At 43.5% G+C, this 22,712-nt stretch overlaps 1 protein-coding gene and 1 long non-coding RNA gene across 2 annotated transcripts in view; both read left to right on the forward strand.

Moving 5' to 3' along the window:
• LOC144670421 (uncharacterized) overlaps positions 1 to 22,712 on the forward strand; it is a 918,626-nt gene that overhangs the window by 852,685 nt on the left and 43,229 nt on the right. The window lies entirely within an intron of this gene.
• Positions 4,458 to 4,850, forward strand: LOC144670366 (histone H2A-like). Its single transcript, XM_078532845.1, has one exon. It carries the CDS (start codon positions 4,458 to 4,460, stop codon positions 4,848 to 4,850), a length of 393 nt encoding a protein of 130 aa, XP_078388971.1.

Consider the following 22,712-nt stretch of genomic DNA (forward strand, 5'->3'; position numbering starts at 1 on the left):
ATGGAGAAATGAGTGCACCCATGATGAGTATTTTCAACTTAAATGAGGGCATGAAAGCAGAGCTAGCTAAAGTGAACCTCACCCCCACATTCCCGTCTGCCCCCGATAGCCTTTCACCCCCTTGCTAATTGACAATCCATGCAGCTCTACCATTAAAATATTCAAAGACTCTGCGTCCACTGCCTTTTGAGGAAGAGAGTTCCAAGACTCACTGCGCTCAGAGAAATAAATTCTCCTCATCAATGTCTTAAATGAGTGACCCCTTATTTTTAAACAATGACCCCCTAGTTCTAGCTTCTCCCACAAGAGGAAACATCATCTCCACATCCATCCTGTTAAGACTCCTCAGGGTCTTAAAGGTTTCAATCTAATCCCCTCTTACTCTTCTAAATTCCAGTCACAAAGATAGGCTAACCGGTCCAATCTTTCTTCATAAGACAACCGACCCATTCCTGGTATTAGACTAATAAATATTCCCTGAACTGCTTCAAACACATTTAAATCAAAAACAGAATTACCTGGAAAAACTCAGCAGGTCTGGCAGCATCGGCGGAGAAGAAAGTAGTTGACGTTTCGAGTCCTCATGACCCTTCAGCAGAACTGAGTATAATTAGGAGAGGGGTGAAATATAAGCTGGTTTAAGTTTGGGGGTGGGGGGGGTGGTGGTGGAAAGAGAAGTTGAGGGGGGGTGATGGTGGTTGTAGGGACAAGCAAGCAGTGATGGGTGCAGCAAATCAAAAGATGTCACAGACAAAAGGATCAAAGAGGTGTTGAAGTTGGTGATATTATCTAAGAAAATGTGCTAATTAAGAATGGATGGCAGGAAACTCAAGGTACAGCTCTACTGGGGGTGGAGTGGAAAGACTGACAAGGTATTAGTTGTAGAAAGGCTAACTGGCCTTTAGCTTTCTAATTTCTGTCTCCCTCCCTTTTTGAATGAAAGAGTTACGTTCGCTATTTTCCAATCTAATTGAACCTTCCCCATATCTGGGGATTTTGAAAATTAAAACAAATGCACCAACAATCTCACTAGCCACTTCTTTTAAGAATTTGGGGTGAAATCCATCCAGATCTGGGGATTTCACAGCCCGACGCCCCAACAATTTTCTTAATACCACTTCCCTGGTGATTGTAATTTTCCACGAGTTCCTCCCTCCCTTCCATTTCCTGATTTACAGCTTTTTCCAGGGTATTACTTGTGTCGTCTATGGTGAAGACTGAAGCACGATACCTGTTTAGTTCATCCGCCATCTCCCTATTTTGCATTTTCAATTCCCAAAATGCTCTTTCTATAGGACTAATTCATTTCTTATTTAAACATCTACATAACCTCCCTTTGGAATTGTTGGTTCTGATTGGAATGCAAGTATTTTGTGTATTCTGAAATATCCCTTTAAATATCTGCCACTGCCTATCCCTCGGCCATGATCTTATTGAATGGCAGAACAGGCTCGAGCTGCTGAGGGGCCTACTCCTGCTCCTGGTCCGTATGTTCATATCTATTTTAGTACCACCGACTGAAAGAATTAATCCCACTCTCACATACAGCATCACCAAATGACTGAATTAATCCCACTCTCACACACAGCACCACCGACTGAAAGAATTAATCCCACTCTCACACACAGCACCACTGAATGACTGAATTAATCTCACTCTCACACACAGCACCACCGAATGACTGAATTAATCTCACTCTCATACACAGCACCACCGAATAACTGAAATAATCCCACTCTCACAGACAGTATCACTGATAGAATTAATCCCAAAGTCACATACAGTATCACTGACTGACTGAAGTAACCTCACATTCAGCACTAAAGACAAACAGATACAGAATATGTTCAAAAGATTCCCAGATATTGACAATGACTCACATTCCCATTCGATACCAGAAACTGACAGATACAGAATGAATTACACACTCACATTGCGGATCAGATGTTGGCATGTCCAGCATGAATCTCACACTCATACTCAGTCCCAGCCTCTGAGAGTGAATGAGAAATGTACAGTCGGATACTAACAGAGGTTGAAAGATATACAATCAATGCCACACTGATCTACAGTGTCAGAGACTGAGAAACACGGTGTGAATCTCATTTGTAGTTCAATAAACTGACAGGTACAGAATAAATCCTGCACTCACATATTTAAGCCGCAGGTGACAGATACGGAGTTCAGCCAAAATAGCATATATTCCCAAATTGAGAATGGATCCCCCGCTCACTCACATGCATCCTGAAGTGACAAACGCACAATGAGTCTTAAACACTCCCAAAGACAGATACAGAATAAATTCTACACTCACATGGCGTACCACAGCCTCAACCCCCTACCACTCACACACACACATACTCACACAATATCCCAGTGAGTAATTCGCACACGTTACAAGAGTTCCAGGAGGAATCCCGCATTCCCGTTCAGTCCCTCTGTGGAGAAGGGCCCCTCGCACGGACAACCAGACGACAATTCCCGGTGTATCTTCACAAACTGGGACTGGAGAGAATCCTGATAAAATTTCTTTCCTGATTGTAGTCAAAGGGCTAATGAGGGTGGAGAAGTCGAAATTTGATTGGTGTCTTTAAATATGCAATCAGAGAAAAGTATAAAATAAGTGGCTGTTGTACTTTTTTAAATGTCCAATCAGAATCATTGTTTCCCCATTCCTCATTAGCATAGGTCTGTCAAACTGTCTATTTAATCGGCGCTCGGAAGGGATTTGCTTTATTCTGTGTCTGAAACTGAAGATGGTTGATGAGAAGAAACCAGCTCCTAAGAAGGGAGGCAAGAAAGCCTTAAAGAAACCGGTAGTGAAGGGCGGCAAGAAGCGGCGAAAGTCGAGGAAGGAGAGTTACGCCATCTACATCTACAAAGTGATGAAGCAGGTTCACCCCGACACCGGCATCTCCTCCAAGGCCATGAGCATCATGAACTCGTTCGTGAGCGATATTTTCGAGCGCATCGCGGGTGAGGCTTCCCGCCTGGCCCATTACAACAAGCGCAGCACCATCAGCTCCCGGGAGATCCAGACCGCCGTGCGCCTGCTGCTGCCCGGGGAACTGGCCAAACACGCCGTGTCGGAAGGGACAAAGGCGGTGACCAAGTACACCAGCTCCAAGTAAAACCCCCGAACTGACTGAAAAACACATTCACAACACAACGGCTCTTTTAAGAGCCACTCACAATCTCTCTGAAAAAGCTATATGATTTCATTACTACTAATTTATGATTTTACTATGAAGCATTTAGAATTGTGAAATTGTTATTTTGATCACGTTTCAGTCACAGATTCACAGCAATGTAAATTTAACACTCGTTCAATTGTTGGGCCTCGTTAATGATGCCCCATAAATTAATGTCTTGCCGCTCACCCTCTGCGCTTTGCTTTAAGACGCGTCATATTCGACCCCTTTCCCTGGTTTTGGAGAGAGAGCGAATAGAACGCAAGTTCTTCAGGTTCCAATTCGGTTCAAGTTTGGCCTCAATAATCGATCAGTTAATTTCCTATAAGCACCAGTTGTGTAGCAACCTTCAGTCTCAACGCTGGCAAATTTACTCCAAGTATGTTCAATTTTGGCTGTCACAAATATCTACAATATAACGTCTATCAGCAGAACGATGTAAATGGCACTTTCAGCCGGCTGCTAAGAAGGTTTCATGACGGATCGAGATTACCTCGAATTGATGCCGGATTCTTAAAGCGAATCTGAAATTTAAAATGGATAAAATGTGAAATAGTCCCATCAGGGAAGGACATTTGTAAAACTTTGTCGTCAGACCGTGTTCACTATTAACTGGTTTTCTATATGAAATTTATTTCTTGTTTTATAAATATATCCGCGGTAATTTCGACGACGAATAAAAAAATAGATTGCGTAAATTTGCGCCGTTATTTTCGACTTGTTTTCAGTTACACATAAACCCAGACAGAAAATCAGAAACTGAAATATACAAAAAACTGCAGTCCGGGGAAAGAGAGAGAGAGATGAAGTGAATGTAACATTCGAATACTAAACACTGAATAACCATTTCCAATTAGTACTCGAAACGTCAACTTTCTTCCTCTCCGATGAGCTTTTCCAGGTATTTTTGTTTTAGTTTCAGATTTCCAGCATCAGCAGTATTTTGCTTTTATCCAATTAGTACTATGTTCGATCAGTTCTTTTTTGGATTTTTTTTTTACAAATTTGGCGGGCTTTTAAAATTTGAAAAAAAAAGAACGGTTGGAATCTCAAAATTTGGCGCTGGATTTTCCGCCCTCTCTCCGTGGAGTCTCCGGGTTGGTGAGTTCAGTAGATAACTGATTGGTGATATGAACAAAATTATGTGACGCTGCACAAAATGACCAATCAGCAAACGCCCGCAGCACCATTCCTCCCGAAGCTATAAGAGAAGCGAATGCGAGCGCATTTCCTCATTCACTGTGAAAGTGTTTTTGAGATTGTGAAATGTCTGGAAGAGGAAAGACCGGCGGTAAAGCTCGATCCAAGGCCAGATCTCGCTCCTCCCGGGCTGGACTGCAATTCCCGGTGGGCCGTGTTCACAGGCTCCTGAGAAAGGGCAACTATGCTGAGCGTGTGGGTGCCGGAGCCCCGGTCTATCTGGCTGCTGTACTCGAGTATCTGACGGCTGAAATCCTCGAGCTGGCTGGTAACGCGGCCCGGGACAACAAGAAGACCCGCATCATCCCCAGACACCTGCAGCTGGCCGTCCGCAACGACGAGGAGCTCAACAAGCTGCTGGGAGGGGTGACCATCGCTCAGGGCGGGGTGCTGCCTAATATCCAGGCCGTGCTGCTGCCCAAGAAAACCAGCGCCGCTGCGGGCTCAAAGACCAAGTGAAGCGGCCATTCTTTAATCTAATAACCCAAAGGCTCTTTTCAGAGCCACTCACAGAGTCTGTGAAAGGGTGAACTATTGACTACCGCTACGTGCCGAATTTCAGTAATGGTGAAGCGTTTCTAATGTTCCGCAACGACAACCAACTCGTCTCAAAAGAGAAATTACATTTCCATCCAAGTGGTTCGGGACTGGAATGCACTCTCTGGAAGTAGTGGACGCAGGTTCAATAGAGGCAATCAAGAGGATATTAGCTGATTATTTGAATATAAACAACGTGCAGGGATGGGGCGGGGGGAAAGCTTTCGGTCATAACACTCTTTTGGACAGCAGATGCAGGCACCGAAGGGCCGAATGGCCTCCCGTGCTGTGCAAATTGGTTGATTCTATGATAAATCTGTGCACCGGAGGGATACACGTTTGTTGCTCAGGGCGTTGCCTTTATTGACATCATGAGCACTGACTTGTAACCCGCAGCTCACTCTTTGTCCGGGATTTATGTCTGCTCGCAGTATTTAATACATTATCAGCGCCGCATTTATTGGAAGTATCCTAGAGCAGTAAGGTGACCACATTCCCAATTTTATGCTTAAATTAAGACACCATTTGCGCTACAACTTACAACTGCATTGTCTGTGATTATCAACCCCAAAAGAGGTTTGTAGACAAAAAATAAACTGATGGAAGGAGGTAAATGGTAACTTCGCGATGTCTAAGTGCTGGAGTGGTCAACAGGAGATCACAGCTTTCATTTGCCGATTTAGTGGCTCTTAAAAGAGCCTTTGTTGTACTTGGTGCTGAAGCCGGGTTTTAGGCGCGTTCCCCGCGGATGCGGCGGGCCAGCTGGATGTCTTTGGGCATGATGGTGACTCGCTTGGCGTGGATGGCGCACAGGTTGGTGTCCTCAAAGAGCCCCACCAGGTAAGCCTCGCTGGCCTCCTGCAGGGCCATGACGGCCGAGCTCTGGAAGCGCAGGTCTGTCTTGAAGTCCTGAGCGATCTCTCGCACCAGGCGCTGGAAGGGCAGTTTGCGGATGAGCAGCTCGGTGGATTTCTGGTAGCGGCGGATCTCCCTCAGAGCCACAGTGCCGGGTCTGTAGCGATGAGGCTTCTTCACGCCGCCTGTTGCTGGAGCGCTCTTCCGGGCCGCTTTGGTAGCCAGCTGTTTGCGGGGAGCTTTCCCTCCGGTCGATTTGCGCGCTGTCTGCTTGGTCCTGGCCATTTTCTGAACAGATTCACCACAATGTCAGCTGCAAGAACTATTAAGATAAAATGCACTGCAACTCGCCTTTTTAAACTCTGTGAGGAACCGCCCCGAACAGTAATTGTCTGCAGCCTTACGCCCAGGCAGTTTTATCCAAAATCTAACCAATGAACTAATCCCTGGCTGAGTTGCCAGGTCTCCATTGGTCGAGTAGTTTTTAATCGCTCATTTCAAAAATTCCGCCTTTATTTCCAGCCGTTTACCGCCTCGACATCAGAAGACTTTGTTCCTTCATTTCTTAAAATTAAAAATACCATTTTTACGGCAAATCATTATTCCCTAACCCGAATGAAATTCCTGTTCATTTAACCTATTCCGACAATTTTTAAACCCGGCATCATCCTGGTGAACCTGCACATTTTTGGACAGAAACACCAGTCTGTTGTTTGAACTGTGTAAAGTCAGTGCTGGATTTCCGAGGCAAAAATTGAAGGACTGTCCATTGCTCCCTACAGCACAACCAACCCTTAAAATCGGCGCTCGCTTAGAGGTCTGGAGTGGGTAATGAAATGGAACCGGTGCTGGGGGCTTCACACCCCTTCCCATTGCCCTCATTCTGGGCAGTTCATGACTATAAAGAGCGGGGAAAGGGATAATATACTACGACTAAATCGAGTTACTTAGTACATCCCCCAGAACCCCGGAAAAAATACTGCACATGCTGGAAATCTGAACTAAAAACAGAAAATGCTGGAAACCTCCGTAGGTCTCACAGAATCTGTGGATAGAAAAGAGTTAGCGTTTCTAGTCCGTTTCACTCTTCGTTAGAGCTCTCTTTTCTGTTTCAGACACTAACATTCCCGATCACAGCCAATCCCAATTCCTGTTCCCAAGTCTCTGCTCTCTCTGTGAGTTGGTGGGTGGCTCTGAGAAGAGCCTTTGTTGTGTGTTCGGTAGAAAGGGTCGAGTTGTTTAGCCGCCGAATCCATAGAGAGTGCGGCCCTGGCGTTTCAGAGCGTACACCACATCCATGGCAGTGACCGTCTTGCGCTTGGCGTGTTCAGTGTAGGTGACCGCATCCCTGATCACATTCTCCAAGAAAACCTTCAGCACCCCGCGAGTCTCCTCATAGATCAAACCCGAGATCCGCTTGACACCGCCACGGCGAGCCAGGCGGCGGATTGCTGGTTTGGTGATGCCCTGGATATTATCACGAAGCACTTTGCGGTGCCGCTTTGCTCCGCCTTTCCCCAATCCTTTACCTCCTTTCCCTCTGCCAGACATGATGATTCTTCACTCAGATCACTGCAGAATATGAGACACGAGCTGCTTCACGTTCCTCTTTTAAATAGCCCGCCCCGACCTGACTGAAAAACGCGGTTTGATGGCAGGGAGGGGAGGAGACAGAGTGAAGATTAAACAGAGAGCGGGAAGGGGGAGAGAGCCGGAGTGACAGACAGAGAAAGAACAGCCCCTGATCTTTCAGCTCCTCCTCCAGTTTCTGCAACCGCCAATTTCAACCCGTTTATTACCAATGGAACCGAGACACAAACCCGGACAGACCCGGGTTTAACAGTCAGGAGTTTCAGCAAACCCGGAGCTTTGAAATATGCTCTCGTTATAATTAACACTCAGTAATATTCCGACCTAAACACAGTCTATTCTAAAACAGGAATCATCCTCAGTAACATCACCATCCTCATACACACACGGTTCCAGCATTTTACAAGCTGTTTGGGGGAATCTCGGGTTAAAATTGATGCTGTAAAGCGGACTTTTCCCACCAGTGTACCCCCGCCACACGTCCACTCGCACCCAACGCCCCTTGCCCCCCGCGCCGACACAGGTTCGGAGATTTTGTTCTCTCTGTGATGAGAGTGAAATGGGGAAAATTCCCATTGATTTTAGCAGCTGAATTCTCGCCGCGGAGATATGCGCATGCGCAGTTTAACCCCGCCCCCCGATCGTCACCATGAGAATAACAGCGCACGCGCAATCCCTCCCCCAACAATGGCCGACAGTGTCATTCACTCAGTGAGCGGAATAGGGTTTAATTCAGCAGCGATCGGAGACATCACCGCCCCAGAGGGAAGTGAACAAACAGCATCTGCTTAAAGCAGCGCATCGGTTTGGAGCCGCGTCCGCAGATATGCTCAGAATTTGGCATTGAGTGTCCGGGCAGCTGAGGCGGAGGCGGCGGCTGTTTTTAATGGGCTCCCTGGAACACGAGCTGCTCCCGGAACATGGAGTGAGCGGGGGGAAGGGAGAGGCCATTCTCGAGCAGTGTCTGGACAGAGTGAGAAGAACTCGCCATTGAAGATCATTGCTGCTTTCTCTCCCCAAACCCGAGTGAAGCTTCCTGGCTTAGTTCCGGCTCCCACTGTCCCTTGTTATTGGACAGAGAATGGCGGGGGAAATAGCCGCACAGTAACAATGTTTCCAGTTACACAAAGAAGATCAATTTCAGGCACCTGGTGAGAAGTGTGAAAGAGACATTTTAAACAGTACCTGCTTGTTTCCAGGTGTACTGTTAGTTGAAAGGGAGCAGCAAATATAAATCTGACCCTTGCCAAAGTCACTCCTCCATCGGATAGTCTAATTCAAGGAGCAGTGCACAGGACAGGTTGTTTCTGGACGTCATAAAATTGTTGTAAAACCGCTCAAAATAGCAGATAAGCAGAAACAGTACCGTGGTGGGGTCAGACACTGTTATGCTGCTAGTTTTGCTTAGTTGATTGTTCATTATAATAACACTTATTTTAAAAATACATTGATCTCTTTTGTATCTTCTACTTCACCTATTCTTCAGGTGAAGGAGTTATGTTTTCTGTGTGCACGGAAAGAATTGAAGGACCAGATGGTTCTTCGAAACAAGGAAAAGTGCAGCCTGATGGTTCCAACTCACAGTAAGTACAATATCACTCACAAAGCACATAGATACTGCCAGGTCTTTAGGCCAAAATGAATCAGATGGAGACCGATATAGATCCCAAGATTGAGAGGCGCCCTTTCAATATAAGAGTCAAACAGAGCATTGGTGGGAAAAGTTGTTTACATTAAACCAGTACACCTGAGGACATCAATCCCAGGGCAAAAGCACAGCCACTATTCGATTTAAATACACAGTGTCACCTCGGCCACAAATTAAATACTAATTATTAACTACGTCAGACAACATTTACCCTATTGTAATATGCAGGATGAATTGCTACTAAGCATCTCAGAATGTAGAGTGAGCTATACATTAAATACCAGTTCCATAATCTCACTAAGTGTTAGACTAGAATATTAAAGTATGAATTCTGTTTTTTTCAAACTGCAGGAATTAAATAATGGACCAGGTTTGATATTGATGCATATATTATCACTCGAATTTGTTCTCACAGAGATAAAAATTAAATACCACTACACAACTCGCACAGAACTACTGAATGTAGCCTGTCGATCATGCCTGAGATGCAGGTGAAGGACCAATACAGAAAACCCGCACAGTTGCATTCGATAGCAGAGACACATAGATCGAGAATGAACCCCAGACTCACATGAAAATCTAGAGACAGACATATGAACAACAAATTCCAAATACCACATTCAACCCATGGACTGATAAATACAGAATTAAAGCTACTTTCATATCCATTGCCATTGACTGAAAGATGTAGAATGTAGCCCAGTGTCACATACCCTACCATAGACTGGCAAAGGTATAATAAATTCCAGAGTCTCTTATTGTACCTGAGACTGACGGCCAAAAATAAACACATTTACGTCGAGAAGTAGAGATTGAAAAATACAGACTGAAACTCATAATCCCATTCGGTATTGCACAGTGACAGGTACAAATAAACCCCGCACTCACACCTTTTACAAGGTAATGACACAGAATGAGCAGCACATTCACATACAATACCAGAAACTGACAGATATTGAATGATTCCCACCCTCAGGGTCTGCCAGATGCTGATGAAAACTGAATGAATGCACACTCACATTCAGTTTGAGAGGCTGACTAACACAGAAGTATGTCCACACTCACCAAAAACTGACATACGCTGCATTAATCCCACTTTATACAGGGGACCAAACCCTGAAATGCAGAAAAAAAATCCACAGGCCTACACACAGAAAAAGACAATAAGGCATAAACCAAAAGCAGTCATTTAAAGTGCCACCGACTGACAGGCATGAGACAAATCTCATTCACCGACAGCAATAGATGAAGAAAAAAGTAAAATCAACTTCACTGATACAATTAATTCCAGATATGGACAGCTAAATACTGAATGCCACAGTCATATATATGAGGGTTAGAGTTAATCTCATTCTCATGTCAATTATCTGGGACCGACTGATACAGAAAAAATAACACATCCACATGCAAGACAAGAGATGGACACATACAGATTGAATGCAACAATATTGCATTTCACAGGTAACTGAAAGGAAGCACTTGTTTTTAATATTTCACAAGTGATATATTGAAGCAGATCGAATCCCACTGATATAGTATCAGAGAATGACATTCATATAGTTCGTCCTGCACTCACACACAGTCCCACAACTGACAGATACAAACAAAAATCAACATTTGGATACAGGACCAGAGACTGATACTTGCAGAATGAATAAATTACACATGTAGTCAAAGACAGATGACTGCAGAACTAAAGTCAAACTCACACTCACTTCCAGATACTGTCAGCTTCAGAATGAGCACTACATTCACTTGTAATTCTGGGAACTGACAGATGGAATGGATCACAAAATCACATTCAGTTCCATGACTGACAGGTACATAATTCATTTCATGCTCACATACAGTACCATAGGCAGACAAATACACAATTACAAATTATTTTGCATAAAGACTGACAGATACAAAGTTACATTGATTGTCACATTCAGTACCAGAGTCTGTCAGATACGGAATATGTCCCAAATCCACATCCCAAACCAGAGACTAACAGGTACAGAACTAAGGCCATTACAACACAGCTCCAATGAATGTCAGTTACAGAATTAACCTGACAATGGATGACAAATGGAGAGATGCAGAGTGACTCTCATACTTGCTGAGTCCCAAGTGCTGATGATCACAGAATGAATCCCACAGTCACATAGAACAATGACAGACAGTGAATGTGACCATACTCACAGAGCAGAGCAGAGACTGGGCAGTACAGATTGATATCAGCACTTGCATATAGAAGCGGATACTGACAGACACATAATAAATCTCTCACACACATGCAGTTCAGCAAGTGACAGATGCAGAGAGAATCCTACACTCTCACATGGTACAAGATTAGCAGATAGAGAATGATTTCAACCATCACAAAAAGAAAAACAGGGAGTTACAGATTTAGAACAAACCCCTCTCATGTACAAGTCACAGAATTAGAAGGTACAGCATGAATCCCCAAGTTGCATTCAGTAGCAGAAATTGCTGGAAATAGAATTATCCCCACATGATCTGAAATTGGCAGGCTTTTCAAATATGAAAATATAAGCCGGTCAGAACTTACAGTTTCTTCTACCTGGCTCTCTGATTAGTTGAGAATTGGATTGAGAAGGGTCTGTCCAATATAAGTTAGAATCTGGCTACAGCTCACCAGTCATTCATAAGAAAGAGAAGCAGGAGTAGGCAATGCAGCCCCTCGAGCCTGCCCCGCCATTCAATATGATCATAGCTGATCTCATTTCGGCCTCAACTCCAATTTCCCGCCCTCTCCCCATAACCTTTCAACCCGTTACTAATTAAAAATCTGTCTATCTCCTCCTTAAACTTATTCAGCGTCCCGACATCCACTGCACTCTGAGGTAGTGAATTCCACAGATTCACGACCCATTGAGCAAAGTAATTCCTCCTCATCCCTGATTTAAATCTATCACCCCTTAGCCTAAAATTATGGCCTCTCATTCTATAATCCCCCACAAAGGGAAACATCCACTTCACATCTACTTTTTCTATCCCCTTTAGCATCTTATATACCTCAATTAGATATCCTCTCATCCTTCTAAGCTCTTGTGAGGTGAGGCCTAAAGTGCTCAATCTCTTCTCATAAGGCAAGCCCTGCATCTCTGGAATCAATCTAGTGAGCCCCCTCTGAACTTCCTCCAATGCAACTACATCCTTCCTCAAGTAAGGGACCAAAATGGTGCACAGCACTCCAGGTGCGGCCTCACCAATGCCTTGTACATTTGCAACAACACTTCCCTATTTTAACATTCTATTCCTTTAGCAATAAATGCCAAAATTCCATTCTCCTTCCTCATTACCTGCTGTACCTGTATACTAGCTTTCAGCGATTCATGCACGAGGATACCCAGGTCCCTCTGCACTGAAGCATTCTGAAGTTTCTCTCCCTTTAAATAATAATTCGCCTTTTTATTTCAATCCAAAATGGATAACCTCACACTTATTCACGTTAAACTCCATCTGCCAAATTTTGGCCCATTCACCTAACCTGTCCATATCCATTTGTAAATTTCTTATTTCTTCATTACAACTTACTTTCCCGCCTATTTTGGTGTCATCTGCAAATTTAGCTATAGTACCTTCTATTCCTGAATCCAAGTCATTAATATAGATTGCAAATAGTTGGGGCCCAAGGACCGAACCCTGTGGCACCCCACTAGTTACAGCTTGCCATCCAGAAAAAGACCCATTTATCCCGACTCCCTACTTTCTGTTGGTTAGCCAATCCTCTATCCAAACTACTATATTACCCTTAACTCCATGTGATCTTATCTTGTGTATTAATCTTTTGTATGGCACCTTATCAAAGGTCTTGTGGAAGTCCAGATATACTACATCTACACAATCCCCATTATCCATTTTGCTTGTCACGTCTTCAAAGAACTCTAGCAAATTAGTCAAACATGATTTAATCTTCAGAAAACCATGCTGACCCTGATGGATTGCATTTTGTCTTTCCAAATGCCCCATTACTACTTCCTTAATAATGTATTCTAACAATTTCCCAGTGACAGAAGTTAAACTAACAGGTCTATAGTTTCCTACTTTCTGTCTCCCCCCCTTTTTGAATAAGGGTATTATATTAGCATTTTTCCAATCCACTGGATCCTTTCCAGAATCCAGGGAATTTTGGAATATTATTATCAATGCATCCATTATCTCTGCTGCCACTTCCTTTAAGACCCTGGGATGTCAGCCATCAGGTCCTGGGGACTTGTCACTCTTTAGTCCCAATAGTTTGCTCAGTACTTTTTCTCTAGTGATGGTGATAGTTTGAAGTTCCTCCTTCTCTATACCCTCTGCTCTAACTATCACTATTGGGGTGGTACTAGTGTCCTCTACCGTGAAAACGGAGACAAAATATTGATTAAGTGTCTCTGCCATTTCAGCGTTCCCCACTATTAACTCCCCAGTCTCATCCTCCAAAGGACCAACATTCACTTTAGCTACTCTCTTTCATTTTATATACTCGCAGAAACTTTTGCTATCAGTTTTTACATTTTGCGCTGGTTTTCTTTCATAATTTACCATTGCTCTTTTTATTATTTTTTTAGTAACCCTTTGTTGATCTTTAAAAGTTTCCCAATCTTCCAGCCTGCCTCTGACCTTTGCAATTTGGTATGCCTTAGTTTTTGCCTTTATGTTATCTTTAATTTCCTTGCTTAACCATGGATGCTTTTTCCCCCTCTTACAATCTTTCTTCCTCTTTGGAATATATTTTACTTCAGAGGAATTGAATATCTCCTTAAATATCTGACACTCTTCATCAACTGTCCTACATTGTAGTCTTCCTGCCCAGTCCACTAGGGCCAAATCTGCCCTCATGCCTATGTAGTTACCTTTGTTTAACTCCAGAACACTAGTGTGGGACTCATGTTTCTAGCTTTCAAACTGTACTTGAAATTCTAGCATGCTATGATCACTCTTCTGGAGTGGATCCTTTATTCTGAGAACATTAAGCTCATTACACAAAACCAAATCCAGAATAGCCTGCTCCCTGGTTGGTTCCACAACGCATTGCTTCAAGAAACAATCTCTAATACACTCTATGAACTCTCCCTCGAGGCTACCCTTGCCAATTTGATTAGCCCAGTCTATATGCATATTAAAATCACCCATGATTATTGCCGTGCCTTTCTTACATGCTCCCAGTATTTCATGGTTTATTGTGTGCCTTACTGCTGAACTATTGTTTGGGGACCTATTGATTACTCCCACCAGGATTTCTACCCAGACTGACTCTATGTCTTGCTCTCCAGTGCCTACATCATTCCTCACTATGGCACTGATCTCTTCCTTTACTAACAAAGCTACACCACCTCCTTTTCCTTCCTGCCTATCCTTCCGAATCACTGAGTACCCTTGGATATTCAACTCCCAAACCTGTTCTCCCTGTAACCACATCTCAGTAATCACCACCAAATCATACCTATTTATCCCTATTTGCGCTTTTAACTCATTAGTTTTATTCCGAATGCTACTCGCATTCAGATACAAAGCCTTTAAGTTTGCCCTGTTGTCAATTTTCCCTACTTTTATTTGAATCTTTGGTGCAATATGGTGTTCACACACCCTGTCCCTTCCTTTCACTTTTTGGGAACAATCAGCCTCGTCACTAACCTGCACTCTTACCCTCCCCTTAAACTTTAATTTTTTATATTTGCATGCAACTGAACCCTCCCCTCTCACTATTTAGTTTAAAGCCCTATCTACAACCCTGGTTATGTGATTCGCCAGGACACTGGTCCCAGCCTGATTAAAGTGGAGCTGATCCGAATGGAATAGCTCCCTCTTTCCCCAGTACTAGTGCCAATGTCTCATGAATTCGAACCCATTTCTCCCACATCAATATTTGAGCCACACATTCACCTCTTTAATCTTATTGACCCGATACCAATTAGCTCGTGGCTCAGGTAGGAATCCGGAGATTATTACCTTTTTGGTTCTGCTTTTTAATTTAGCCCCTAGCTGCTTGTATTCCCTCAGCAGAACCTCTTTCCTTGTTCTACCTATATCGTTGGCACCTACGTGGACCACAACAACTGGATCTTTCCCCTCCCACTCCATGTTCCTCTGCAGATATCCTTAACCCTGGCACCAGGTAGGCAACACAGCCTTTGGGACTCTCGATCCTGGCTACAGAGAACAGTATCTATCCCCCTAACTATACTATCCCCGAGTACAGCTACATTTCTCTTTTCTCCCCCAACTTGAATAGCTCCCTGTGCCATGGTGCTATGGTCAGTTTTCTCATCCTCCCTCCAGTCCCCGCTCTCATCCACACAGGGAGCAAGAATCTCGAACCTGTTGGATAAGGGCAATGGCTGAGGCTCCTGCAGTGCTACTTCCTGGACCCCTCGACCTGCCTCACTCATAGTCACACCCTCCTGTCCCTGACCAGTGGCCGAATGTATGGTAGTTAATCTAAGGGTTGTGACTGTCACCTGAAACAGAGCATCCAGGTAACTCTCCCCCTCCCTGATGTGTCGCAGTGTCTGAGGCCCAGACTTTAGCTCATCAACTCTGAGCCGGAGTTTCTCGAGCAACCAACATTTGCTACAGATGTGGTCATGAGGAACCACAATGGGGTCCAACAGCAACCACACCACACAGCTACAACACATCGCCTGGCACTGCATCTCTATTTTATTTAATTAGTTTTTCAATTTGTTGTTAACTTTCCTACTGGTCTTAAATTTATCAATCTGTAAAATATTTCTCCTATTTACCTTTCACCTGTAAGCAAATTAGAATAGAGAATCAAAATACACTTTTTAAAATCAACTGGAACCCGCTCTCTCTGCTGAGTTGAAGCTGAAGTGTTAGACCTCCGATCCTGGGCCCCAATAGTCACCTTTGATCTGAAATCAACTTAGAATAGGTAGTTCAAACTAGCAATTACTCACCAACCAATGAACTTACGGTTTTCCTGTGATGTCACTCTTTGTTTTTTTTTCACTCGACGATGGTGACTGCAGAGGACGCTCTTCCCAGACTGCTTCCCGGCGACGGTGACTGCAGAGGACGCTCTTCCCACACTGCTTCCCGGCGATGGTGACTGCAGAGGACACTCTTCCCAGTCTGCTTCCCAGTGACGGTGACTGCAGAGGTCACTCTTCCCAGACTGCTTCGTGATGACGGTGACTGCAGAGAACGCTCTTCCCAGACTGCTTCCCGGTGACGGTGACTGCAGAGGACGCTCTTCCCAGACTGCTTCCCGGTGACGGTGACTGCAGAGGACGCTCTTCCCAGACTGCTTCCCAGCGATGGTGACTGCAGAGGACACTCTTCCCAGACTGCTTCGTGGTGACGGAGAATGTAGAGGACACTCTTCTCAGACTGCTTCCTGGCAACTGCAGAGGACATTCTTCCCAGACTGCTTCCCGGTGACAGTGATTGCAGAGGGCACTCTTCCCAGACTGCTTCCCGGTGACTGCAGTTGACACTCTTCCCAGAGTGCTTCCCGGTGATGGTGATTGCATAGGACGCTCTTCCCAGACTGCTTCCCGGCGACGGTGACTGCAGAGGACGCTCTTCCCAGACTGCTTTCCAGTGACGGTGACTGCAGAGGGCACTCTTCCCAGACTGCTTCCTGGTGACGGTGACTGCAGAGAGCACTCTTCCCAGACTGCTTCCCGGTGATGGTGACTGCAGATGACACTCTTCCCAGACTGCTTCCCGGTGACAGTGACTGCAGAGGACGCTCTTCCCAGACTGCTTCCCGGTGATGGTGACTGCAGAGGACACTCTTCCCAGACTGCTTCACGGTGACGGTGACTGCACAGGACACTCTTCCCAGACTGCTTCCCGGCCATTGGGACTGCAGAGGACGCTCTTCCCAGACTTCCCAGATCATTCATAATGATTATTAATAGAAAGATTAAACTAATAGAATCAGTATCTTCTACCTCAGCTGTACTTAAATTCTAAGATATACTTTTTTCCAACAGGCAAATAATTGAAGGAACCAGAATAAATGTGATGTTTCCTCCAGCCAAATTAGAATGAAGGTTCCCACCAGCTCCGTCTCACACACAGTATTCACATTCTCACTGACAGAGCACAGAGACACAGACAGGTCATCAGTTTCACAGTCTCACACAGCATAAATACTTCCAGAGTCATTTTCCATCCACGAATCAAACAGAGCAGGAGAGATAGACATTGTATCCATGTCACCCAAACTCAGTCCTGCAGATGGGAGTGTCCATAAATCCCAGTCCAAATTCTCACCCGTTCCTAAATTCTCACTGGGTCAATCCCAGTCGTGCTGCCTTCGCTACAAATTAAACATCTGATAAAACCGACACGTTTCCAGTTACAAGCTTACAGGCTTAACCTTAATGATGTACACTGAGATTCATGTTAATTGCCACCCCAGTATTCACACACATCATGGACTTATAAATTGCACCATTAATTCCCATAGTGTGTCCTGACATATACCTGAGATACAAGTTCAAATCTCAAGTACATTATCAGTTTGAGATATTCTGAAAGCTAGTATAACCTGAGACAGAAGTTCAGATTCTAGTTTAAAACTCACCCTTATTATGAAACTAAAAGAGACAATATTAATTTGATGAATATGAACTGAGCTATAGATTACATACTAATCCTCCATCCTCACACAGTGTCAAATAGAAATACTATAACAATTCCGGACCATTTTACATCCATGTCAAAGTTCTTACTCAGAATCAGACTGAATGTCACAGATCAAATCGATTAGTATAACTGGAGTTACACTTGCACACCCATCCAGCATCAGATTAAAGGATTCATTATCTTTCCCAATTGTGTTCAAAGTGACAGATTTAATATTGGGCCAAAACTCCCACATATCGTTTGCTTAAGCTGACCACATTAGTGGTCTGTGGCTGTGCTGGGAATTTATATACAATTAACCCAATCTTACAAACAGTCCCTGACACTGAAGGTTACACAATGAATCCTCTGCTCACCCAGAGTACCAGTGAGCGATTATCAAACACATGTTCAGTGCCGGATGTTGAGAGACACAGACTGTTTACTGCACTCACTCACAATATTTCAGTGTGGGTGATACCAAATTATTCTGACACATCAATTATACCACTGAGAGATTGTCGAAAGGGTCCAAGAGCCGCATAGATAACAGGTGCTGACAGAAACAAATGCAAGTCTACATGCACATACACAGACACACACAAGCATGCACATTGTTATGTAAATTGTGAATCATATGTATATTTCAGTCCCTCATGCTATTTGTGAGCATGAGATTCATTCTGTATCTGTCAGTGGGATTAATTCTGTATCTGTCAGTGACTGTATGAAATTGTGGGATTCAATTGGTATATTTCATTCACTTCCACATACAATACCAGTGAATGAAATATACCAATTGAATCCCACAATTTCATACAGTAGCAGGCACTGACAGATACAGAATTAATCCCACTGACAGATACAGAATAATCTCATGCTCACAAACAGCATGAGGGACTGAAAGATTCATATGATTCCCAACCTACATAACAATACAACAGGCATAGAATGCCATCGACAGACCCAGAATTAAACCCAGGCTCACACATTAGGAGAGCCTGACAGATATATATGATTGCCATGCTCATAAACAACACCAGAGACATTCAGATATAAAATCAGCCCCAATTTCTTTATAGTGCCAGAGAATGAAATGTGCAATATGAACCGTACACTCACCTACTCCCCTAGTGACAGACCAGAATGCCTGTCAAACTCATACACAGCTCCAAAGAATAACAAATGCAGACTGAAACTACACTCCCACGGAATGCAAGAGACATTCAGATTCAGAATGGTTTCCACATTCACATATGGTAGCACTGATTGGCAAAGAGTGAAACACAGGCACACTCACAAACCACCATCACCATTAAGAAATTCAGATTGAGTCCCGTTCAATACCAGAAAGTGACTGATCGAACACATCCATTGCATACGTCCCATTCCACTGTCAGGCTCAAGGCGTGACCCAACACTCATGCAGTACCTGGAAATGCAAGATACAGGCTGACTATGACACAGATATATTGTACCAGGTATCGACAAATGCAGAATGGATGCAACATTCACCTACAGTTCCACGGAGAATGTATCCACACTCACATACAGTAACCAAGACTGACAGGTCCAGCGTGCCTTTCACACAGCACCTGTGAGTAACAGACACAGAATGAATCCCACATTCACAAGTTGGATCAGAGAAGGGCCGATAAGAATGTATCTCACATTCACACACAACATGTTGACGGCTTTAGCACAACATTATAATTACTGCTTGTATAGCAAAATATAATAAAAGGTCATATCCACCGTCAGTAATTCCAAGACCTTCCCTTCCCCTCTTAATATAATGTGAACAATTCTTGCCTGTTTTGTCCATCTCTGATCTGTAAACTTCGACCTAGCAGAGTGTGCTGACATCTACTGGCCAGAGCCTAGAACTGCAACAGAGCGGAGGGAATTAACATGAACTGTTGGTGTTGCAGATTCAAGTCAATGTGAGGAAGTAGTGATGGGATGTGACAGGGTCGACATAGAGTTGTAAGTATTAAATCCAATGAAAAAATCAATATAACTTATTTCTCATGGAATCTGTAGAATGTGGGACTTGTTGTCGTCTTGAGCATTTAAATCAATGAGCACAGCTGTATTTAAGGGAAAGCTAGGTAAGTACAGGAGGGAGAATGGATTTCATGGACCAGCAGATAATTGTACATGGAGTATTCTGGGTGGAGCATCTTGTGGAATAATGTACCAATTAGACAAGATGGCCTAATGAAGTATATTCTGGGTAGAATGAATACCGATTTCCAAAGTGTCTCAGAGACTGACAGATACATAATGAATCTCACACTCATAGTGCACCACAGACAGCAACACAGAGTGAATCATACACTCACACACATCCCTAGATACTGACATATATATATTGAATCACACACTCAAATTCTTTGCCAGAGGTATAGTGAGACAGAATGAATCCTACACTTAAATACATACAAGCTTAGAATAGTTACAGCACAGCAAGAGGCCATTCGGCCCTTCGTGTCTGTGGTCTTTCTCCACCAGAGCCACTCAGCTACTTCTGATCCCCAGGCCTCTCACCACAGCCTGGCAAACCTTTTCCCTTCAGGTGCTTATCCAATTCCCTTTTGACAACCCCAAATTCTCCTGTCTTTAGCGTACTCTCAGGCAGTGAATTGCAGATCCTAATGGTTTCCTACATTAAAAAAAATCCTGATGCCTCCATTAGTACTTTTGCCAACCACCATAAATCGATGCCCACTGCCCACAGGATAATTTTATCATTATCTACACTGTCTAGAACACTTACTATTTTGAACACTTCATCCAAATCTCCTCACAGCTTTCTCTTTTCGAAGGAGAGTAACCACAACTTCTTCAATCTATCCATGTAACTAAAGCCCCTCATCCTTACAAACATTCTTGTAAACCCTTTCTGCACTCTTCATAAAACCTTCACGTATTTCCAAAGGTTTGGTGCCGAAAATTAGACTAATACTAGTGTCTGTGTGACATCTTTCTGTATCTGTGCAAGGGGGCCTGTATCTGTCTGATCTCACTTGGTGTGGGAGGAGTTGTAAGGATCAGGGTAGGAACTGTCTGCACAGGCAATCCTTTTCCATAGGCACACATGTTTGTTAGAGACTGACATGTGCACCTCATATCCGACACAGACACAGTGCAAGGGCCAGGCAGATATAAAATTTATCCCACAGTAACAACCAATAATACAATGGAAATATAAAAGTAAAATATTCTGGATGCTGGAAATCTGAAATAAACACAGGAAATGCTGGAAATACACAGCAGATCTGGAAGTACCAGTGGCTTCAAGTCATGACACTTTGTTGGAACTGGGAACGGTGAGAAATGTGACAGATTTATGTAGAAATTGTCACTTAGGAATACAGAACTTGAGTATTCCTGTCTTTCCCTCTTCAGTGTTAATGGGATCCAAACCAGTTGGTGAAGCCGAAAGCAAGACAGAGTTTGTATTATCGAGAGATTTTATTTACTTGTTTGGTCTCACAGCTCTGCTGCTTCACAACCCTATTTCCCAGCTATCCCCTATGTATATGTGCTCAACGACAAATAATACTTTATTTTCTTCAGCTAAGTAATGTAATTGATATTATGTTAACAAACCTTAAATAACTCATTGAAAATACTTTAACTTACAGAGCAGATACAATTGTACCAAATCTCAAAGGGAACAAAAACTTATACTGCATGAGAAGGGGGTGCTGATTGGTTGACAATTATTCGCTGATTGGTAGAGGGGTTGCCATGGGAATGTAACAGGGAAGAGTTAACTGCCATGCTTTGGCTTTTTTCAAACAGCCAAGTCGACTCTGATTGCTCCAGGCATTTCCCTGGGAAGGAATCAGGGAATGATTGTCCACCAAGCTTTTCTTCAGTTGCAGGAAGTGCAATGCGTGGACATGTCCATTTTGTTTGCAACGGTAGTGGCCCTGTGCGTGAAGAAATGTATCCCCGAGCATGTGTAAGTGAGGCACACAGTGAGCGCGACAGATAATCTTCAATTGGTTGTTAGGAACTATGTACAATTTTTAATGTGTGTGTATTTATATATATAATGTGTATAGATAGATACATGTGTGTGTATTTTTTATGTCAGAAATGTAGAGTCATTGCAGTTTCACAAGTTTTTTTTTCAATTCGCCTTGGGACTTAGAAGCCTGGGTGGTACCCTGGCTGACAGGTCAGTAAAAGGGTTAGATGTTTAGTGATTTTGGGGAAAAAAGAAACACACAATAGAAAAAAAATCTGGGTTGCTGCCTACCGACAGTGTTCAAGTGACACAGAGACAGAGAAAGAGAGGGACGAGTTCAATGTGCATCAAAGAGTTAAGCAGGGATGTTTTAGGCTCTTGAGAAGAGAAAAGTACAAGGCTACTAGGACAATAGTTAACTGCAGAGTCAGTTATATGACTCATTGTCGTGATCAGTTCGGTGGTGTTGCTACTGAAACAGTGAGTATAAAGTGCAGTTATTTTGGGTGAGATAAGTCTTGGTTGAGAAGGGTCAAGTGAATGCTCAAGAATTCACCACAACAAAACAGTTTGCACATGTGCCAGCCTCAAGCAAGAAGCCTTTGTGACAAACCCGTGGTAACTCTTCACTGGTTTATCCATCTGTAAAGATATTGCTGGGCAAAGGAATATTGGGAAATTGAATCACCTTCTTTTGTTTGTATTGAGATCTTTCTGACTGTTTTGTCCAGTTAATGTAGTTTCTTTTTCTTGTTTTGATAAATATTTTATTCTTTGTGTTCAAAGCACATGAGCAAATACCTGTGAATTTCTTCAGAATCTTTTCTCACATCCTGCACATGTTGGGTTCTATCCAGCCAGGTTTCACTCCGGGAACTGACTTATCCAGTTTTACCATCAGCCGGGATCATAACTGATGTTCGTGTAATTCTTAGCACAATCAGGATTGGTCAGTAAGTATTGTCCTTCTGTGAAATCACATCCAATGTTGGACACTATGTTCTGAGCTTTTCAAGCAGAATCTTGGTGAGTATGCTCAGTATTTTGCCTGTTGTGAAGAGCTGAAGGCCTAAGCTGTTTGGTGTGATCCAACAGCCATTGGGGCAAATGTCCA

This window comes from Cetorhinus maximus, chromosome 31 (genome assembly GCF_964194155.1).
Source record: "Cetorhinus maximus chromosome 31, sCetMax3.hap1.1, whole genome shotgun sequence".
Taxonomy (NCBI): Eukaryota; Metazoa; Chordata; class Chondrichthyes; order Lamniformes; family Cetorhinidae; genus Cetorhinus; species Cetorhinus maximus.